At 38.0% G+C, this 20,026-nt stretch overlaps 2 protein-coding genes across 3 annotated transcripts in view; one reads left to right on the forward strand and one right to left on the reverse strand.

The window, feature by feature from the left end:
* LOC148651236 (zinc finger protein 407-like) overlaps nt 1-20,026 on the reverse strand; it is a 226,718-nt gene that overhangs the window by 190,069 nt on the left and 16,623 nt on the right. For both annotated transcript variants that reach the window (XM_088601298.1, XM_088601299.1), the window contains exon 3: nt 17,791-17,905. In XM_088601298.1, coding sequence (XP_088457424.1) covers nt 17,791-17,905 — 115 coding nt within the window. The remainder of the gene's footprint in view (nt 1-17,790; nt 17,906-20,026) is intronic.
* The window catches only part of LOC148651237 (uncharacterized), a 126,314-nt gene that overhangs the window by 13,261 nt on the left and 93,027 nt on the right, over nt 1-20,026 (forward strand). The gene's annotated exons all lie outside the window — the stretch shown is intronic.

Below are 20,026 nucleotides of genomic sequence, written 5' to 3' on the forward strand. Positions count from 1 at the left end.
CATCCATCTCTTGTCTCCTAGGCGTGCGGCCCAGGTGCTGGAAATCCGGCTGCCTGGAAGCACACCGCTCCCCGTACGGCACAGGGAGCAGCTCCGGCTTTCTGCCCACCTCCGGGAGTGCGTCCCCCCTGAGGTGTGCCGGTGCACGCTCACATTCAAGGGCACGGGGAGCGTCCCTCAAATCGCTTTACTGCCTCAGATCGGGGTCACCGTTCAGTGGGAATTTCCGGACAACAGAGTCTACTGCAGTTTCCTTACAGGGGAAAGCACACACTAACAAGAAAAAGTGAGCTGCTGGAGTTAGAAAAGACAGAAATGTGTCCCATGTTTTTAGGCAACAGTTCTGCATGGCACAGCTAATGGTCAGGTTATATTTCCTCTTCAAAATCTTTTTTCACCACATGGCTCTAGCTACCGTTATCACCATACATTAAATAATAATTCTTACAATAAGAAATCTGTGAAGCATCACACAGAATTGATTTACATATAGCAAATAAAAGGTCTTCAATTAGGTCTTTCTCCCAAAATTAACATTTCTTCCACTAACGTAATATATGCAGACCAAGAATGCAAGAATTTGATTCTGAATTGTTTTGGTTTAGTTGCTGGACTGAGCTGAAAATGTTTTCATAATAATTGCTTACACTTATATAGCACTTTTCTGGACACTCCACTCAAATCACTTTACAGCACCACCGGGATGATGCGATGGCAGCCATAGTGCGCCAGAACGCTCCCCACACACCAGCTATCAGTGGGGAGGAGAGCAGAGTAATGAAGCCAATTCAGAGAGTTTTGAGGTAGAAATTTCAAGAACCACTTGGGTGGAGAGGTATCTTATGTATGTATTAAAAGTCTTAGTATAAAACGGACACAAGTCCAGGCACAGTGGGCTGGAAAACAGCTCCCAGATAAATTGCTTGAGATGAGTTTGCCTGGTCAGTGGCGAGTCTGGGGAATTGCAAGAGAAGGCCAACTATTCATTTGAATCTCTCTAGACAATGAAATGCAGGAATATATTTCATTAATTCCAAAAATGAAAAGAGCAGGAGAATTTGAATAGAAGCGTGCAAGCGTGTGCAGGAATTAGTATATTTATGAGGAGCAAACCCAAGAAATTGCTCTTACAAAGTCAGTAAAACAAGCTTATGAAAAAGGTGTTGTGAGGACAGATGAGAGTGTTTGTTTCTACTTTTACTTTTCAGCATGGAATTCCTGTACTATGTGTATATATATATCCTTGAGTTCCATTTCAGTTGAACAACTGGAAAATACAATATATTAAAATATAAATTATTTAAAAGATATGTGTCAGTGTGGGAAAGTACAGTCTGTGTGAGAGATTTGTGCCTGTGTGCTATTTAGAATTTGGTGGAAAGTCTGTACTCAACAGGAAGTTGAACAAGAGCCACAGGAGTTCATCAAATCCCACATTACTTCATCAAAACCTGCTTTTCTCCTGTGATATAAAGATGACGCAGCTGTAATAGGAGCTGTAGTCAGACAGATGGTAGAGAACTGGAGACCAAAGTCAAAGTGACGGCCATTACTTTCTATTATAAATAATACAAAGACTCACCAAATGTTTTCGTTAAAAAAAAACTGGCACTTAAAAGACCCTCACTGTGAGAATTACTCAGTTGCAACAAATTAGAACTATCTCCTTAAGATGATAGCATGTCCTCCTGATTTGCTGTGTATATTAGATAAGTATATGCTAAACAGCATTTTACTGTGCAGACACTACACTGACAGTTATCAAGATGTACTCTAGGCTTGCATATTTAATTGAGACAAACCAGGAGTCAATGAAAATAAGTTACTGCAACAGTAAATATGCAATTCCGTCCTCAAATACAGGACTTATTGTCTTTCCTGGACAGGGTTTGCTAATAAGCATTGTTAATGCAAGTTAAATAAAATAATCTGTCAACACCATTAAGGAAAAAAGGAAAAACAGAACTCTAGTATACCTGCAAAGAAATACAGTAAACTGCTTTTCGCGGTTTCTTCATGTGGAAAACAGCATAATGTCTGTCAGTTATGTTTTTCCCATAAATGTGGCATTCTCATATACTGTCCCCAAATATAAATCTGATCTTTGATTAAGTTCATTGTAATATAGAGACAATATGGGTTATACACTTTGGAGTGCAAATGTGATTCAGTGTGTAACTGACACATCTTTCAGAGATAGGTTACTGTAGCTTTGATATTAAATCATTACTGTGCAAATGTAAGCATTAGTTCACTCAAATAAAATTTATTCCTAATGAAGAATAGAGTTTCCTTAATTCTGTTGCAAAAAATGCTCAGTGCCCTACCACAATAAAAAAGTAACTTTCACATCACACAGATGCCGCACAACACCAAACACAAAAACAGAAACATGGCAGGTCATGTATATCCTAATCTTATGCTTCATGCAGGGCCTGATGCAGACAGTTACAGTAGGTTGTTATGACTGATATTTATACCATAAGAGCAGAAGTTCCACAGACTTTGGCCATTTCCCTGTTCCCGATTATAAAGCAGGGATCTATAACACTCTAGATTTGTGTCTGGGAACTAATTTCCCACCCCCCCCCCAGGCATAGCCCTGGCTCTGCCCTCTTTCATAATGACCTTCTATACTCATGTCCATGCTCACGCGTCCTGGCTCAGAGCAGTGGATTACACCCGTCTGAACACATTCTAATCAATACCTTTCGCACTGGAGAGATTGTGACCAATGTACTGCAGGTGACAAACAACATTACTGACAACTCTTTTCATTTTCCATACTGAAAGGTTGAGTGTATGACTATATCGCACACAGCAAGAGGTCGTCCCCCTTTTTTTTCAACTGCATCAATGCTTCTTTAAGTCCATCTAGCTTCAAGCTTGAGATGTAACTGTAAAAAACAGGAGACATCACATTGGAGTTTTGAGCAGCAGCAAGCTGAAACCAGATGCCATTCTCTCCTGATATCAAATTTCCTAAGCACACTCCCCATGAAATAATCTATACCTACAGGAAGTCAATTAAAACGTGCCAGCAGAGATTAAGAACGCAGTGACAGCTTTCGCTGGGCCACACGTTAACACTGCCTCTGCATCACTATACCATTAAAACCACCATGAATATTTAAAACTCCAACCGCTAAGTACGCCACACAAGTTTGCAAAATACCGTAATGTCCCTATTTGTTAAAAGTGAGTTCACTCTGGCATCAATTAAATCACGAGCTGTCATCCTGATTGCTTCCTTTGTTGAGGGACAGCACATTTCCATCTAAGGATCAGCTCAGCTTTATATCACCAGAAGACAATTCATAATTCTGAGCAGCAGAATGAATGCACAAATTACATTCTTCAACCTTTTACTCCCACTAAATCTTTCCTTTTTTCCACTTTGCTGAGCCTGAATATTTTATTCCTCCATCAAATATGCATCCCATTAATTAAGTTAAATTACTTCTGACTGCCAAATATTCTCTGTCGATGACTGTCAACACAAAATACATGGCTGTGAACTTCTAATGACACAGCCTCACTTAAACATGAGTTACAGCCTTCATGGCTGCATCTACAGGCAAATTATCAGTCTCTTCTTCAAAATGGGGTCTGAAATTAAATGCTGGTTTCTTTTTCTTAAGCTTTTAACAAGTACACAATGGATGACACACGTACTTGACAAAGCAAGAACTGCAATTTTAATTATATACCTTTTCCTCATCTTTTAATTGCTGTTGTTAATCAGTCATTAACTTCTTCCCCTAAGTGTAAGATTCCTAAATCTCCCACAACACATTTCAGCTCAATAAATTCCATCGTTCTTCATCCCTAACATGTAATTTCATCTATTTTTAAAACTGTCATTTTTCCAAACAGGGTATTTTTAATTTGTTCTTCGAGGATGACAGTAACTGGTTTTTAATCATAACTTGCATAAAATTATCACTCTCAAATCTATCAAGACAAAAATAATTCAGGAAGATGTAAAGGGCTTGTTAGGGAGTAATTGTGCTTACTGCAACACTAACATTACTTTATACTCATTCCAAACAATGCTGATTGAACCAGTCTTTTTTTGTTCTTGAATTTTGTACCAGTCCCACTGGATGCTCATCTGCAGTAGCTAGTGAGGGAAGCTGTTGACATCAGTTTTATTTGTGAATAAATTCTGAAGAACAGATGTCCCTAAAATTGGATGAAAAAACCTATGCCAAACCTGTCATCCATTTTCAGATCCAAACATAGCAACAAAAAAAAATACAGCACTGAGTGATGGATATTCCTTTTTAATTAGGTTAAATTACAGTGGTCCTTTTGAAAGCAGAACTAGAGCTGAAAAGTGCTCAAATAGAGACAAATAGACAAATATTGTCCAGCCTCAGGGTTGGACTTAAACCCACTCTGACCCATACTTGTGAGAAATAAGGTTTACAATGAAAGACAAAAATTCCCATTGCCTTTAAAACGAGCACATGATATGCTGTTTCTCTTTCATGAGTGTCTCATTCTGGGGTGGACACCTGGGAGTAGGCACTCTTTTACAGTGCGCAACAACTGGACCAGGGTTTGTCATTCCACTACTGGCACAGAAACTACAGCGATCTTGGGAAAAGTGTTTAAATTAAAATAGGAAAGTTTACTCAGTTAGAGCACCATTTCTCTAGAGATGATTTAATAAAATCATCACTTTCATATTAGGTTTAATATCCAAGGATGTGAGTCTCGGGTACTGTATGTTGATAATATAATGGCAGTTTAAGACCATGGAAATCACTCACGCCTGTACTGGGACATATGACTTTCTGCCAAACAACAGTAGAGAAAACCCTGTGATACAAATAACATTGATTAAGAAAAAAGATCATCGGTTTTTAACACAAATCAGAATCTCATTACAAAAAGCAGTCCTTTGTAAGGAGAACAGTTCTTGTGACAGAATGCAAAACTATGTTCACAGAGCTAGTTGCAAAATTCTGAGTATACATTTATCAACAAAATATGAAACATCTTTCAATAACTTACAGAATGAAAGATGAAATACTGGAACTTCCTGAGTTTTATAAAACAGCAAAATAAAGTCTCAAGTTCAACAAGTTAACATGAAGTTACTGTTTGTATAGTTTCTCATTCACTCTAACTGTACTGCACAAACATACAACAACTGTTGAAGAAGAGAACTATTATTTGAAATAGTGAATAATCTTATTGGGTATAAAGAATAACAAGTTGTGACAGCGCCAAATAAATAAAAATAAAGTAAGATATACATTAAGAAGTTTGATTACATTAAAAACCTGGTCTTTTTCATTACGCTCGCTGTACTGTACTGTTACCATGCAATTACAATCAGTGAGCTGGCTGATTATTTATGACAACAGTTGTTAGGTTCCCTACAATATGTGTCCCATGTGAAAGGTCCTTTGTAACTAATGAAGTGCCTGGAAGCTTTAGATTGCTGGGTGGTTACGGGAAGGGAAAGATATTCAAATCAGACACGGCTCTGACAGGCCTGCTGTTTTTGTTTCCCCGGTGCTCTGGAAGACAAATGGGTTGAAGCGCATGAGCCCACTGCACTGATTTGTAAATGCTTTGCGGTAATTGTCGAGAAATACAATTCCTGCTCAAGGAGAAGGAGAGTGAGAATGGGGTAATGAAGGCTGCTTGTGATTTCCATGCACCATTTTTGGTTGTGGGTCTCCTTGACAATACTGAAGGCTTACTGAAACTCTGTGACACTAGATCAGTATTGCGCTGCTGGTTGATGATGACGATGATGGGAACAGCGATCATGGTCAGTGCTGGTTAACAGCCTGGAGAGGAACTGAAGTTTAGCGGCTTGGACTACTCAATTCCTTCAATCTGCACCCCCTACAAGTATCTTGCCTAGATACACCTGAAGTTCACTTCACACCTGAAGAAGGCTCCACGGCCGAAACGTTGTGTTTTCTTTATTCGTATTTGTTTAGCATGGAATAAACCTATTACTTGTTCCTTGCCTAGATAATAAGTGCTTTGAGTCTGACCAAGCTTAATTTTAATCTTCAGGGTCCAACCTCAGGCTGACTATGGGAATCATACTGAATTGCACTGTAGTTGTTTTTCAATATATAAGCACATTCTAAGGACATTTGGGTTTTTTTTGTTGTTTTATTTTTCCTGTGAAGTTCTATAGCAATGCCATCAACCCTCAAAAGCCACAGGTCCTCACATCTTTTCAGTTTCTTTAATGAGAGAATTTCCAATTTTCCAAGAATCGTATAAAACTTGTATATTACATATAACTACATGCTATTCTAGAAAACACCAACAGAATTAAAGTAACAACTGTATAAGAGTCACAGAAAGCCAAAGTGTCTAGGTATTTAAAGACATTTTTCACCAGTCACAAGGGAGGTGGATTTAGGAGTTCAGGTAGTCACATGATTTGTTTCTTGCTAATTCTGGGCCACTGTCGTTCACATATTCTTCACAGGCAGAAGGCAGCTGCCGAATTATTCACTCACTGACATGCTCTGAGAGAATCCTGCCTGACATACCGACACCATTCACTTCTTTCACTCAGGACGGGTCTAAATGGAACTAAGAATGACATTTAAACACTGGAATGCAAAGATATAAATCTGCTCAAAATTGTTAAATTATAATTAATCCCTCATTTCCGACCGAAACTCTGCCCCTTGGGTGTCGCACACTTGGTAATAGTCTTCTTTTATGTACAATCTTTCATTTTAACAGCAACTATTTTATCAGCTTGTAAGTTTAAGTGGACCCTCTTTTACTCGCTGTCCTTGGGGGACATGGAAATTGCCATGAAGTGCTGTGAGTTATTGGAGTGTCAAGCAATTGTCTATAATGGATGCAGGAAGACAAACCCACATCATGAGTTATCAGCATCTGAGCCACTGAAGCATAAATTAGCAAAAGGTCCACTTTTCTCCTATTTAAAGAACTGTAAAAATTGACTGCTACATTAAATTGTCCACATCATATTTAAAAAATACTTATTTTTAACGTGTAGCTCCAAGGCATAAAACTGCAGTTTTAAGAGGAGTGAGGCAACAGAGCTGAGAGCGTGGAAATTCACATTACATACTCAGATGGACAGAGCCCTAATGCTGGGGCAGCCTGGCACTGATAAATAAGAATATATATACATATTGTTGAGGATGCTGCCTTTTAATAAGCCTATGGGGAAAACAGTTCTAAACCATAAAAACACAAAGTCAGATGGGCCTCATTTTCACTCCGATCAGGTTTGTTTTAACCACACCAGAGGCTCCGATTTGGTTAGGTGACACCACAGGGATAGATTCACCGAGCCAATAAGTGCTTTGAGTTCGACACTACATTTACACTGTGTAGTCTCTACATCACCACAGCCTGGGCTACTAGCCAGTTCTACTTAGGAAGTTGAGCATAGTAGACTTCCAGTATACTTGTCAAAGACTTGGAGGATATCAGGGTATCACATTCTGAAAACTACAAGTGTACATTGAAACAGAATAAGATGTGCAGGAATTTTACAGCATGACACAAACTGCAGATTGTTTTGCTACAATTTTGTGACCATGCTTGCTACTGTAGTTGAAATGCAGTAGATCCTGTAGCCTATTTTTGTATTTTGATTTTTGCGTAAATACTTAATTAATAGCTTCCTGGTAAAAAGAAAGGGGTCCATACGAGCTATCACATACAAAAAAAATGGCTTCGGGGAGCTATTTTGCAATGACTTTGCAAAATAAACAAATACAAGAGCAATTTTAAAAGAAAGGTAAAATAATCCAAAGGCTGAAGGAGGCAACACAGAAAAGGTAATTTGGTTTTAATCAATTTCATATTTTAAAAGCTTTTCATGCAGGAATAAAGAAACCCATTGGACTCAGTGTCATGGCATGACATCCCAAGGCCAAAGCTTGAAAAGGAGGGAGAAATGCTACTCACGTAGGGTATGGTCAAATGTGTCAATGCACAAAGGGTTTATTCTTCAATGTATCAACAGCATTGAAATTCTCTATATAAAGCCTCTCCAGAAAACTACTGTGAAACCTTCCTCAACGTGCCCCCACCACAAGAGAAGAAAATGATCAGATTCAACACTGAGACCAGAACAAATCTGAGCATTTGAAAACTGCCCCTGCTCCCATCAGTACCTGTACTTCACAAAGGAACTGGAAACCTGACATCGTGAGGTTGAGCAGCCTCCTTCACACCCATGTTCATCACCCTATGGACAGGAATCACAGGAATCACAGCACCCTTACACGGTAATGACAAAAGTCCATTCTTACATCACATTTTGTCTTCACAAAAGAAAGGAAATAGAAATCCAGCTGCAGTTACAAAAGTATTAGCACCCTCAATGATCTTACATAACAGGTTAATGTAATAAATATTTTTTTTGTTACTTGACACTTATATTAATCCTAGCATGTCATAATCAGACTTCTATAAGAAATATGTATTCATGCACTATGTCTTACATTTCCACATTTATTTCCTTAAACTCTCCTCATTGGACATAAATGAGAAGAATGAAATACATCTTACTCTTTGCTCACATCCTGTGGGCTGCTATTTCTTCAAACATTAAATTAAACACATCATTTGTAGGCTGCTATTTTTTCAAACATTAATTTAAACACATCAGTTGAATACGACTAAAGCTTTAAACCTATTAAGTATTACTTCTCACTTTGTGCAGGCTAATGGGCTGTATAACTGCTGATTTTAACAAATAAGCAATTGTGCAAAAAAGCAAAACAAAAACGATGCAACAATTCACACGCAGTTGCAATAAAATCTGCAATCGGCTCACTCTGGGCAAAAGGCAGAATCATTCCTCTTTAAAAGGTAATAATCCTTCAGACCTCTAGTTCTGTGAACCTCCGTCTAATTTCATGTCTATTAATAACTCTGAACACTCAATGTGTCTACATTTTTCATCAGATCTATTTTTAACATACATGTTCCGCAAAGTCAGACACTTGAAATAAAATCCATAGGCAGACTGCCTCATAAAGTAAAGATTAAAGACATGTTAACAGATAATGTCTTACAGCTACACTACCCACTAACATGTGCCATGCAAACAAAAGAAAAAAGAAAACCCACTTTGGAAAACAACATAAAATAGCAATGCGAAAAACTGCAATTCTACAAAGAACACCAAAAGGATCGTGCATACACAACTAATAAAATCACACTCTTTTTAGTGACATTCTGCAACATAGCTTGCTCTTGTCCATAGTAACAATAACACCTTTCATTGTTACAGAGATGTGCAATCAGAAGGGTTCCAAAGAACTTTACAGGTAGAAGAAGACTTACTTCCTCCCCCACTATAGTGCATCTGTTCCTGGAGGGATAACAGCCCACTCTTCACCATATGTTCAACTACACAGCAGATCACGCAAAGGAGTAAGGATCTAAGGATACTTACAGTACTGTATACTATACTGTATGTATACTTCCATACAGTGATCAGTCATCTTTAATGACCACACATAGTCTTCGGGGAGAGCATCTGAAAGATCACCATATTCGATTGGTTTGGGATGTCTGGTACAGAAGGGAGATGCCACCTACTGGCCCACCAGCACTATCGTCTTAAATGCGTCCTATCTTATAGACCAGGGCTAGCTTCACTGATCTTCAGAGCTTTGACATGACCAGATTTCAGTTCAGAGCTATTTGCATGTGTATGCTTTACTGTGTAAAGGCAGTTCCCACACAAAACTTATGGCAGGGCCATGTTTCTCAAATAGAGCACACAAACCCCACGTGGCAATGCACAAATATTTTGTAATATTTTGAGTCAACAGTTGCAGGGAGCCTAACTTACTTCTCTGAAAAAGAGGGGCTTGCACACCTCCAAGCAGCTTAAGATGAAACTTCCAGCATTCATACAATTTCAGAGCAAAGGTGATAGCTGAGAGAGTTCATTTTGTGCTGCAAAAAGAAAATTGAGAAAACTATATATACAGTAGTTTTCTGTACAGACATTTGCTGATACTTAAAATTGTCAGTCTAGATGAGAAAAGGACTCAAGGGAAAGAATCCCTGAAGAGATATACATATTTTAATGCATACAGTATATATTTATTTTTCTTGATTGTTTTGCTGAATGTAAAACCAATTTAACAGTATAAGCCACACAGTATTCTCAGATCTTATTGCACTAGATCTTGCCACTAGCAGTAAACAAGTTTGGGCTGTTTATTTCTGTGGGTTTATGAGGTGTAGACCTCACAATAAAAATGATCAGGCCAAATTCACAGAGGTTACCATTTATCAGGCAAGCTTGAGCCATAATGTCCTTTCTGAGCTGTTATTAACTTTTGTTATTGACTTTGTTAGTCAATTCCTTTCAGTAAAGGGTTGCAATTGTCTATGCACTACCTGTATGGTTTCTCATATCATTGTAGTTATATTTTGCCTTTAATTCACAAATTAGCAAGCTGCTAAAACCATTTCCGGACAAACAGTTTATTATTTTCAGCATTTTACACAACTTTCACACATCTTCCCACCAAAAAAAACCTTTAATGATTGGGTATTTATTACCCTTTATTACTTTTATATCATTTACAATAGAAACGTATTATGTCTTACTGAATCTCTGACAAGTTGACATAGAAATTCAGAGAACACACCCAGCCACAGGATAGAAGGTGGCTATTTATGCCAAGGGCTCTTGCTGTTGGCAGAAGCATGGTGCTCATTTCAATATGGCTGGGGTCTGTCTGAGCTCTTAATAAGGTCTAAGGAAATTCAAGAATAAACCAAAACTACCAATCCCAATATTCGCTTGCAAATGATTAAGATGTCAATCATGCCACTCAATGAAACTGATAAGAGGAATGATTAAAGTAATCAGCAAATCAGCTAGTGGCTCACTGCAGAACCTCCACTGATAATTATACCCATAATACAATACATGTGTTAAGGTACAGATTAACCGCAACAGATTGCTAGTTTTCCTAAAATGACAAAAATCCATAATGACAGCATGCCATGTGGTGCTGTCTTGCATAAGCTAAGAATAAGCAATTTTTGATCAGTTTCGCACATGTGCTAATCTCTTTGGAAAAAACAAATAAACAAACCGGAAATTTCCATGATATGAGTGGCAGACGGGGAATTCCTTCGGCAAATCATTTGAGCAGAGTGCCGCAAACTGCTTTAATGGTTTTCCAACCAGATATTAGATTTGACACTGGCATTTGGAATGTGATACCTACGTATCAGCACTTGCTATTTGAAGAAGGAACGTTTAATGTTTAATGCGATTTGGATGTACTGTCGAGTTTCAGATGGGTGAACTCTTCCACAGACGTACACAAAGTTACACAGTAATAAGAAACAAGAATTGCTCAACACAATTGTTCACTGTGTTTCTTGAGGAATTCAGGACATTTTGCTTATCTATGCGTTTTGATGGTGATATTAGCCCAGAAAATACATAAATAAATGAACATAAGAAAGATTAAAAACTAGAGGAGGCCATTTGGACCATCTAGCCCATGTGGCATTATTGGGGTATTGGCTAATTTTTCCAAGGATCTCATCTCGCCATTTCCTGAATGTGGGTAACGGCTTCAACAACATGGCTGAAAATAAGCGATACTGTAAAACTTCATCCATTTTCACCAAAACAATAATTCAAAGCTGCTTCTTACTCAAAGCACTAAAAAAAGCTGCTTCCAACATATGGCGATTTTCTCCTTTCATTTAGACTACTCTTAGAAGCTACTCTCTTAGACGACTCTCACTTAGAAGCTTCTGAGAAAATTTCAGCCTTCAGAGAAACAAGGGAAAACAAGAAGGATAAGGCTGTTGCTATTGCAAATGTTGACGGACTAACTAGTTCTTCAAACTCATCATGTTTATCACTCATGTTTACTCATACTCATCATGTTTATGCAAGTCTTCACTTATGTACTAATTATGATGTTATTTGTCTATTGGTTTTCTCCTCTTTCCTGTTGAAACAAAGCTTACAGATGCATCATTATAGCCTCTTCATTCCAAACAGACTAGGAATGCAAACATGACCATAATACAGTACATGCCTTCTTCCTGAAATAGACCCTGTTTTTATCTGATGTTAGCCTAACATTTGTTCATACATGTACTGGAATTATGACACTAAAATATTAATATCAGTAGCAATAAGAATAAATGGACAAAGCAGAGCAATGCCATATACACAGCATTGCAGCTCAAACATTGAATAGAAAGGGAAAACCCTTCAAAGACCTACAAGACACGGGGCAAAATAAAAGGTGTTCACTGAGGTTTGTGCTTCAGATCTGATTGATTTGCAATTAAAATGTGAGAAATTCCCCTCGCTAAGACAGTAACTCCTGACAGCTGGACAATGGGAGGATTACTGCACATAGGAAATGACTTCCTATATAACCCAAACAGCATCTTCTTTTAAATCTAAAAAATGTTTGGGTACACTTACACTCTGTGTAGAGTTTTATTTGAGCAGATTTTGCAATCTTAAATAAAAATAGAATGATAGTCAATGGGAAGTCCCCAGAAATACAGGAATAAAATGTGTGTATATCTATCTATATCTAGCTATAAAGATAGATGCACGTACATTTTTTTAATAAAAGCTGACACCACATCCATCAGAAGACTGTCCTTCATTACTTCTTAATACCTCCAGTGCAAGGGAACTTTTTAAAACCTCCCTTGTGACATAAACATAGTATTCCAGCAAAAAGGAAATTATTTCCACAGATATCATGATTAGAAGGAAATCATTAGAACCAGAGAATCATTTTGTTTAATCAAAATGCTAACTCATTTAAATATTTACCAAAATTAGGAACCCTGAATGAATTATGCAAAAAGCCTCACAGTTCCTTGCTGGTTAAAAGTAAATATTTAATATTAATCCCTGCTGTCTGAAATTATCCAACACTTTGCATTTCTAAATATTTTCCATCTTATGAAATTGCTAATTTTTGGCACTTTAGTTTATTTGCTTTAAGACTTTGATTTGGATAAATTGGGCTCTTAAGTGTTCTGTGCTTTGTAAAGCTCTGCGTGTTGTAGTCTTCCCTACAAATAAATGGCTCCTACCATTAGAGGTTTAAATAATGCAATGTATTTCACGCTCAGCCTGGAGCGGGATTCCAATGTACTTACTAATACATGTAATGATTAAGTGTAACTCAAATACTAACTGTGTTGTTGAAAACCTGACAGGCAATAATTTGGTCTATTATATTGTGCCATTTAATTGCCTACTACAGACATTCTTTGACACATTATGAAGCAATGATTTACAATTATTCAGGCTGCAAAGATCAGAGAGTGACATTATAATCATCTACATAGGGATCCCTTCTCATCTGCAACAACTATTACGGAAAATAAAAATAGTTTTACTGGAGTTTTAACTAGATTCTGTTTGAGGATTAGAAAATATTACCACACAGAGGGAGGGCAAACAATGTGGGATGAGTTAAGTGATGGCTGCTTTGGGCTAATGAACTACAAAGACTTTCGCTTCCTGTGAAGTCTGTACTGCATGTATAACATGCATAGCCGTACACAAACAAATGAGACACCATTGAAATCAACTTCACAGCTGCACACAGCAACCAAAAAAATAAAAGATGGTGAAAACAAAATAAAATAACTTGCAGCAATATATAACATTTTACACAAATTAGGCTAAAGTGCACCGTGTATGGTTCGCAAACTGGAGGAAAACACACACAGCACTAAGAGATAGGCAAAAGAGACAACTCATAAGAACTGTCACCAAGTCATCTGACAAAAACCAATCGCTTTGCCTTCTTCAAATTAAGAAAGTTTGTATCTGCATTCCTCCGTAATTGAAAATGGTTGCACAGTGGCACAGTGGTTAGCATTGCTGCCTCACAGCATCTGGGCCCTGGGTTCAATTCCAGACCTACGGTGCTATCTGCATGGAGCTTGTATGTTCTCCCTGTGTTTGCATGGGTTTTCCCCAGGTGCTCTGCTTTTCTCCCACAGTTAAAAGACACGCTAGTAGGTTATGTGGCGTCTGGGAAGACTGGTCCTGGTATCAGTGTGTTCGTCTCTGTTTCTGTGTGTGCCCTGCAATTGATGTCCCATTCAGCGTCCATTGCTTGCCAGGATAAGCTCCGGCTCCCCCATGGCCCTGTACTGGCCTAAGCATTTAGAAAATGGAGGGATGGGTGAAAAACCTGAGGAAACAAAATTTGAAGCAGACTCTCCTCATCTTTAACACCTTTATTTCTGTTTAAACGTCTATTAATAGGTGATGAATTTATAAGAGAAAGAAACTAAATCAGACACCCCCCCTACAGTGGCACACTCCTTGTTTTCCTACTGCAGAGGTACGGTTGGTTACATTTCAGGCAGGATATCGAATGAGGGCGGCACAGAACCACAGGAATGATACCAGTGGCAAATCCCAGTAGACTTCCTTTGAGCTGAAAGGCCATTTAAATATCTGTCCCAAGTAGAAAAGTGACATCAATTAGCCTATGATTACGATTTTGGCTGGAGCAAAAACCAGAAGGACACAAGGGTCCTCCAGGACCAGGGCTGGGAACCTCCAGTAGATGTGGATGTGGACAACAAAATAATGAAGAAAAGAAAGGAAGGATTTGAGAGTGAACTGCTTACATTCGTTGTCAGTCACAGATAGGCTTTACTGGTGTAAAGGCAGGACCACTAGCACTGGTGCTAGATTCCATCCCACAGCTACACCAGAAAGATGCAGAGTTGTCCCCTGTTAAGATGAGGTGGTAGTGATCCTCCCAGAATGCAGGTCACATTCAGAAAAGAACAGAGCATTCCATTCCAACGGGAGCGGTCCGACATGTTTAAGCAAACCAATATTTAGAAATAATGTCCATTCTTCCTATGAAACAGAACAGCATAAGTGCTTAAAACAAAAACGTTTCTGCTCTCTGCCCAAATACCTTGGATGAGAAAAAGAGCTTTCGTTTTGCTGTTGACAATGTCGTCTTGGCTACCAAAGTCATTGCAATAGGATTATGCTGCACATCGTCAATTTTTCATTTCTGTTTTGTTTTTCTTTAGGGGTACTAGACCAAATATAAGGTGTATATATACACTGAGAGGTATTAAAAACCAAAGAAATACGTTTTAATTTTAAAACTGCATTTTAATTTACATTGCCTCTCACTCAGTGTATATGGCCCATCTACTGCACCTAACTTCGATCTGGGCCTTAATTTGACTTTATCCTGATCGTGCACTCTTTTGTGATTTCCTCTCACGGGCAAAAAACTGGGTCAATTAATTTCCTGTAGAGTGGGCAGGCTGTTCACAATCTAACACAACAAAGACCCTCAGCACCTTTGTGTTTTGTAACTTCTAAAATGAAAGTTTGAGCTTCTTAGGTTAAGCTGTTACAAAATGAATGCTTAAAGCAAAGTACAAGATATTACAAACATACTTACAATACATTCAAACAGGTATTTTAAAGTGTGTTGGCAACTTAGCACTTTAGCAGGATGTGATTTTCGCTGCCTAGTTGTTACTGTATAAAGTATTAGTTCCTGCCAGCTTCGGGATTCTCATCAAGGCATTGCTCGGATCATCATGCAGACCATGTGTCACAATTACACCACAGCGTGTCCTCCCCATCTCACACCTGGGCTTGCGTGCTCTTCACTTCTATGCGTGTTGTAAAGCACAAACCACATGATAACACGATTTTTAAGTACAACAGCAGTCTTCCTGCCACACATGTTTGGCGGCAAGGAGAAATGAAAAGCTTTTTGGGTCTAAATCATTGTTAAATGTCAAAACATAGCCAGCGCTCCTAAGGTGGTTGAAAATAAGAGTACAAAATCAATGTCTTAATGAAAACACAGGGATATGTTAATTGAGCAGCATCCTGATGTGTTCACTTAGAAGCAGAAGTCAACGATAATTAAGTGAGATGCGGTTTGGCCATGGCAGGGAAAGCAAGGGGGTAGACAGCAAATTTAAAATCTCCACAAAAATTAATGTCCAGTGAATCTTTTAAACTAAAGAGACAAAATAATTTGTAAAATCTGGGTGTAGAGGAGGTCTGCTATACTCTGGAATAGCTTCAGGAATTAATCTATAATTGCACCACACGGGTTAGTTTCTTTAAAATAAACACAGCTCTGTACAATCTCCAATCAGCACATCTCTCAGTTTTGATTATGATTCATTGTTTTAAATAAGAATATGAAAATAGCAAAATCAACCACAGCAAACCACACAAGCACTTTACTTGGTAAGTACCAGACTATGTAGGAACAGAGCCAAAAAAAGCAGTACAAGAAGAAGCCATCGGCTACTGGCTATATGAACGGCAGGAAGTTTTAGAGTCAGCTAATTTTTAAAATCACAAAATTTCCCTGTATTTCTTTTAATTTAATCCATAAATTGAGGATTCAGAAGACATCTTTTAGTAGTGATCTCCACCCGGAGACACGCATATTGGCAATATGTCCAATTACAGAATCAGTGGGGTCTGCTGGCTCTTCAGGCATTATGCAATAAGAAACAAAACATTTTCTAATAAGATTTCTTGTAGGGACCAGCAAAGATGTGTCCAAGAGAAAGAAGATAAGCATTCTGGTTCAGATACTACTTTTTCACTAAAATGTCTCCGCGTTCACATGCATATTACCACTGTTCTCTGTGACATGATGGAGATCAGAAATACAGTAACTGAGAGTTGTAAACTGTCGATTTTATCCTCTGGTCTGTAAAATATTGCCACTCCTGTTAATTAATTGTTGTTTTTTTGTTGCAGACCAAGACTTACCAATGACCCAAAAACAAAGGACACTCAAAATAACTATGCGATGAGTTTTTAATGACTGCATGATAATTAAAAACCATGTATTAATTATTTAGCGTATTAACAGAAAAGCTGTATGTAATGAATAACATCAAATACCAGGTGTTGCAGGTGTTGTAACATGCAAGTAAGTATATGCAGAAAAACTCTTGTTACCCTAGTTCCCAGGATGGCTACAGAAATAATCATAATAAAGCAAAACAATATTCTCACTCAAATAGGACACATTATCGTCTGGATGTGTGTGTTAGGCGGTGAAAAGGCCACATGGTAAAAAGGAACAATATGTTATTTTAATCACTGCTGGCAGAATTCACACTTCTGAACCCAGAAGGTGCGGCTGCAACCTAAAAACCTTCACATCTCACCGGAAACCAGCACTGAACTGTTCCGAGTGAAAACAAAGCAGACTGACAGCATTTCAGACACGGCCACAACGCACACAGAGAACAGAGGGTGAAAGAACAGCCTTCTGCTTTCTCTCTAAAACCCGGATTTATTTGCCTTGTTTGTTATCATCACACCAAATAAGAACTGAGGCACACAAATGCGCTTCAGCTAACCTTGAGAAAAACAGAAGTGTAAACAGTTTATTAAATATTTCTTGGGTAAAGGCTAAATTATAGATTTTTTTCCACACCCATTTATGAAATCTATAGTTCTCCTTGGCAACATGAATGAACATCCTGTAATTTAGTCAATTTACAGATTGCAGGTTCAGATTGACCCTGGAGCCTGCAAAATTGTTCATTTTCAGCACAAGGCTTAGGAGTGGGAGAAGAAATGTCATAACTGTATTTAAAAAATTTACCATAACAATGGAAAAGAAGCTCCGCGAGTATAATTTCAGTGCTGGTGGAATGTAAAATTCAGACTTTTTAACACCTCATACCCTGTTTTAATTACATTTTTCCCATTCACAATGAACAGAATGTCACCATACTTACCCACAGACATGACACTTGTATTCCCTCATCCCAAGGTGCCTTTTGACATGATTCCGAGCGTCACCCAGCTGGGCCGTGGCAAATTTGCAGAGTTTGCACTTGAAAGGCTTTGATCCTGAACGGAAAACACAGAAATAAATTAATACAAATCACACCAAAGGGAACTTAAGAACGTTCTATTTTATTGTAAAAAATCAATGTTATCTAAAAAACAAATAAGCCCTTATGCAAGCAACATATTCGTTGTTCCTGTGGTCATGCAAATTGATAAAATAATCCTTTTCAAGCACAACATACTTATAAGAATACAATTTTAAGTGTTTGTCATATATACTCAATATAAATGGAAAAATACCTGTGATTATTATTTGTTCATAGGTGTGATATTATTACATGTTTTTGAATTAGGGACTAGAACTTTTCTATAGTGCAGTAGTTTGTTAGTTTGATCTGCTTTGTGAGATTAATTAAAAAATGACCATGAAAAACAATAAGAGAAGACACTGAAGCATGGTTGGTCTCCAGTGCAAGACCCTGCAGTCTTGCCTGAGTCTTCCACTGTCTCCTGCCTGTCCAGAGCCACCACGATCATCCTGAAGATCAGCACTATATTCATGGCCTGCAATCCCCACACCACTCTGCTTCGCAATCAGCTTTAAAAGGTCAGGCGGAATACCAAAATCAATTCTGGGAGTTCAGGAGCAGCTCCATCATCATAACGCTAATCACTCTGCTTACGTGTAGGGAGGTTTATTCCCAATTATTGTCATTAATAAATCAGTAAACTTCAGATGTCTACAAGAAGAAGCAATTGGCAATAGCAGCCATTCATCAATTCGTGTTGTGCTCTTGTGGAGTCATTAGCTCCAAGGACCCCAAAAAGTGGGTGCTTGTCTCAGCTTAGCAGCATAACAACGTGTGGCATCACTACATCACAGCACAAAATAACAATACTGGCATGTTCCATAGGTATGGAATTGCTCCCTAAACTCAGGATGCATTTCTAATGCTATATTATAATAGTTACATTTCCCAAAAAGGTGTGCTGATCTGATTTAGAACATGTGTGGATTACTAATGTGTTCAAGTATGGTTCACTTGCAGAAAGCTTAAGAACGACACAGTGGATTTTAATGTACTAACAAAGATTGAAAGGTACCCACTGTGACCAAGGCCCAGAAATGGACACATATTTCACAGTTGAGCAGCACTGAAACCAAATCTCTTAATTTGTCCATTCTCTTTGCAAGGTGGAGAAGGGTAGACTATCAAGTACAGCAGGAATGGCTGGATCCCGTCACTTCCACATGTTTAAAATGCCAAAAAAGAAAGACATTACATCTAACAGCCTTCACATCTTATCAAATTAAGAAACTCCATTCCACTTAAACGAGTTCCGTAAAACTGAATAAACGGTAACGCAGTGTCATGTTAAATTAGTACTGTCATCTAATTTGGTCATATGAATTCTTCACATTTGAAATTAGACCCAGAAATACTAAGACATTTTCTAGAATTTCTGATCTTTTATTCTATTTATTCTCATTTTTCCTTCACAGCATTCTTAATATATTTCACTGTAAAGTAGTATGTACTGTACTATGATTTAAAAAAATCCTTAAGTACAGTTTCATCACAGTTTAAGGAACAGAAGAGCCGATAGTGGCGAGAAGTGAAAAGGAAATAATGTGACATGTTTGTGATTCACCAGCATATCACAACCTAAGAATTACTTAAACACAGATAAGCATTGGCAACATTAATACTTTAACACTGGTCCCACTTTTGGGAAGGTAAATCTGAACTATTGTGGGCTCTGCTCAATGATACAAGACAAACTCTAGAAAAAGCTTACAAGGAAAGTATACTTCAACCATTAACGAGGATGAGGGTGAAATCTCCCTAATGAAAAGATAGCAAGAGCAGAGCCAAGCCCAGAGTGGTGAGAAGAAAAAACTGCAGGGTTTGCACAGCAGGTTTTCAAGATACTGATTTCTCTTGTTTCTACAACAATTCACTAAGGTTAGAGATCAATGTGACCCTTCACAAATGAATTAACCCAGAAAACAAATATGTAAGAATTATTATATAAAATAAATAGAAAGAAATCCTTTTGTTTTACATACTGCAGTGTATGTAATTACATACACTTCAGTTCAATATCAGGTTGTGTGTCACAAACTGTAGTTGCAACTGAAGACCACTTTCTCTGTGGAACAATATTCTAGCTGCGATT

Source organism: Lepisosteus platostomus, chromosome 12, assembly GCF_059453375.1.
Source record: "Lepisosteus platostomus isolate fLepPlt1 chromosome 12, fLepPlt1.hap1, whole genome shotgun sequence".
Lineage (NCBI taxonomy): Eukaryota > Metazoa > Chordata > Actinopteri > Semionotiformes > Lepisosteidae > Lepisosteus > Lepisosteus platostomus.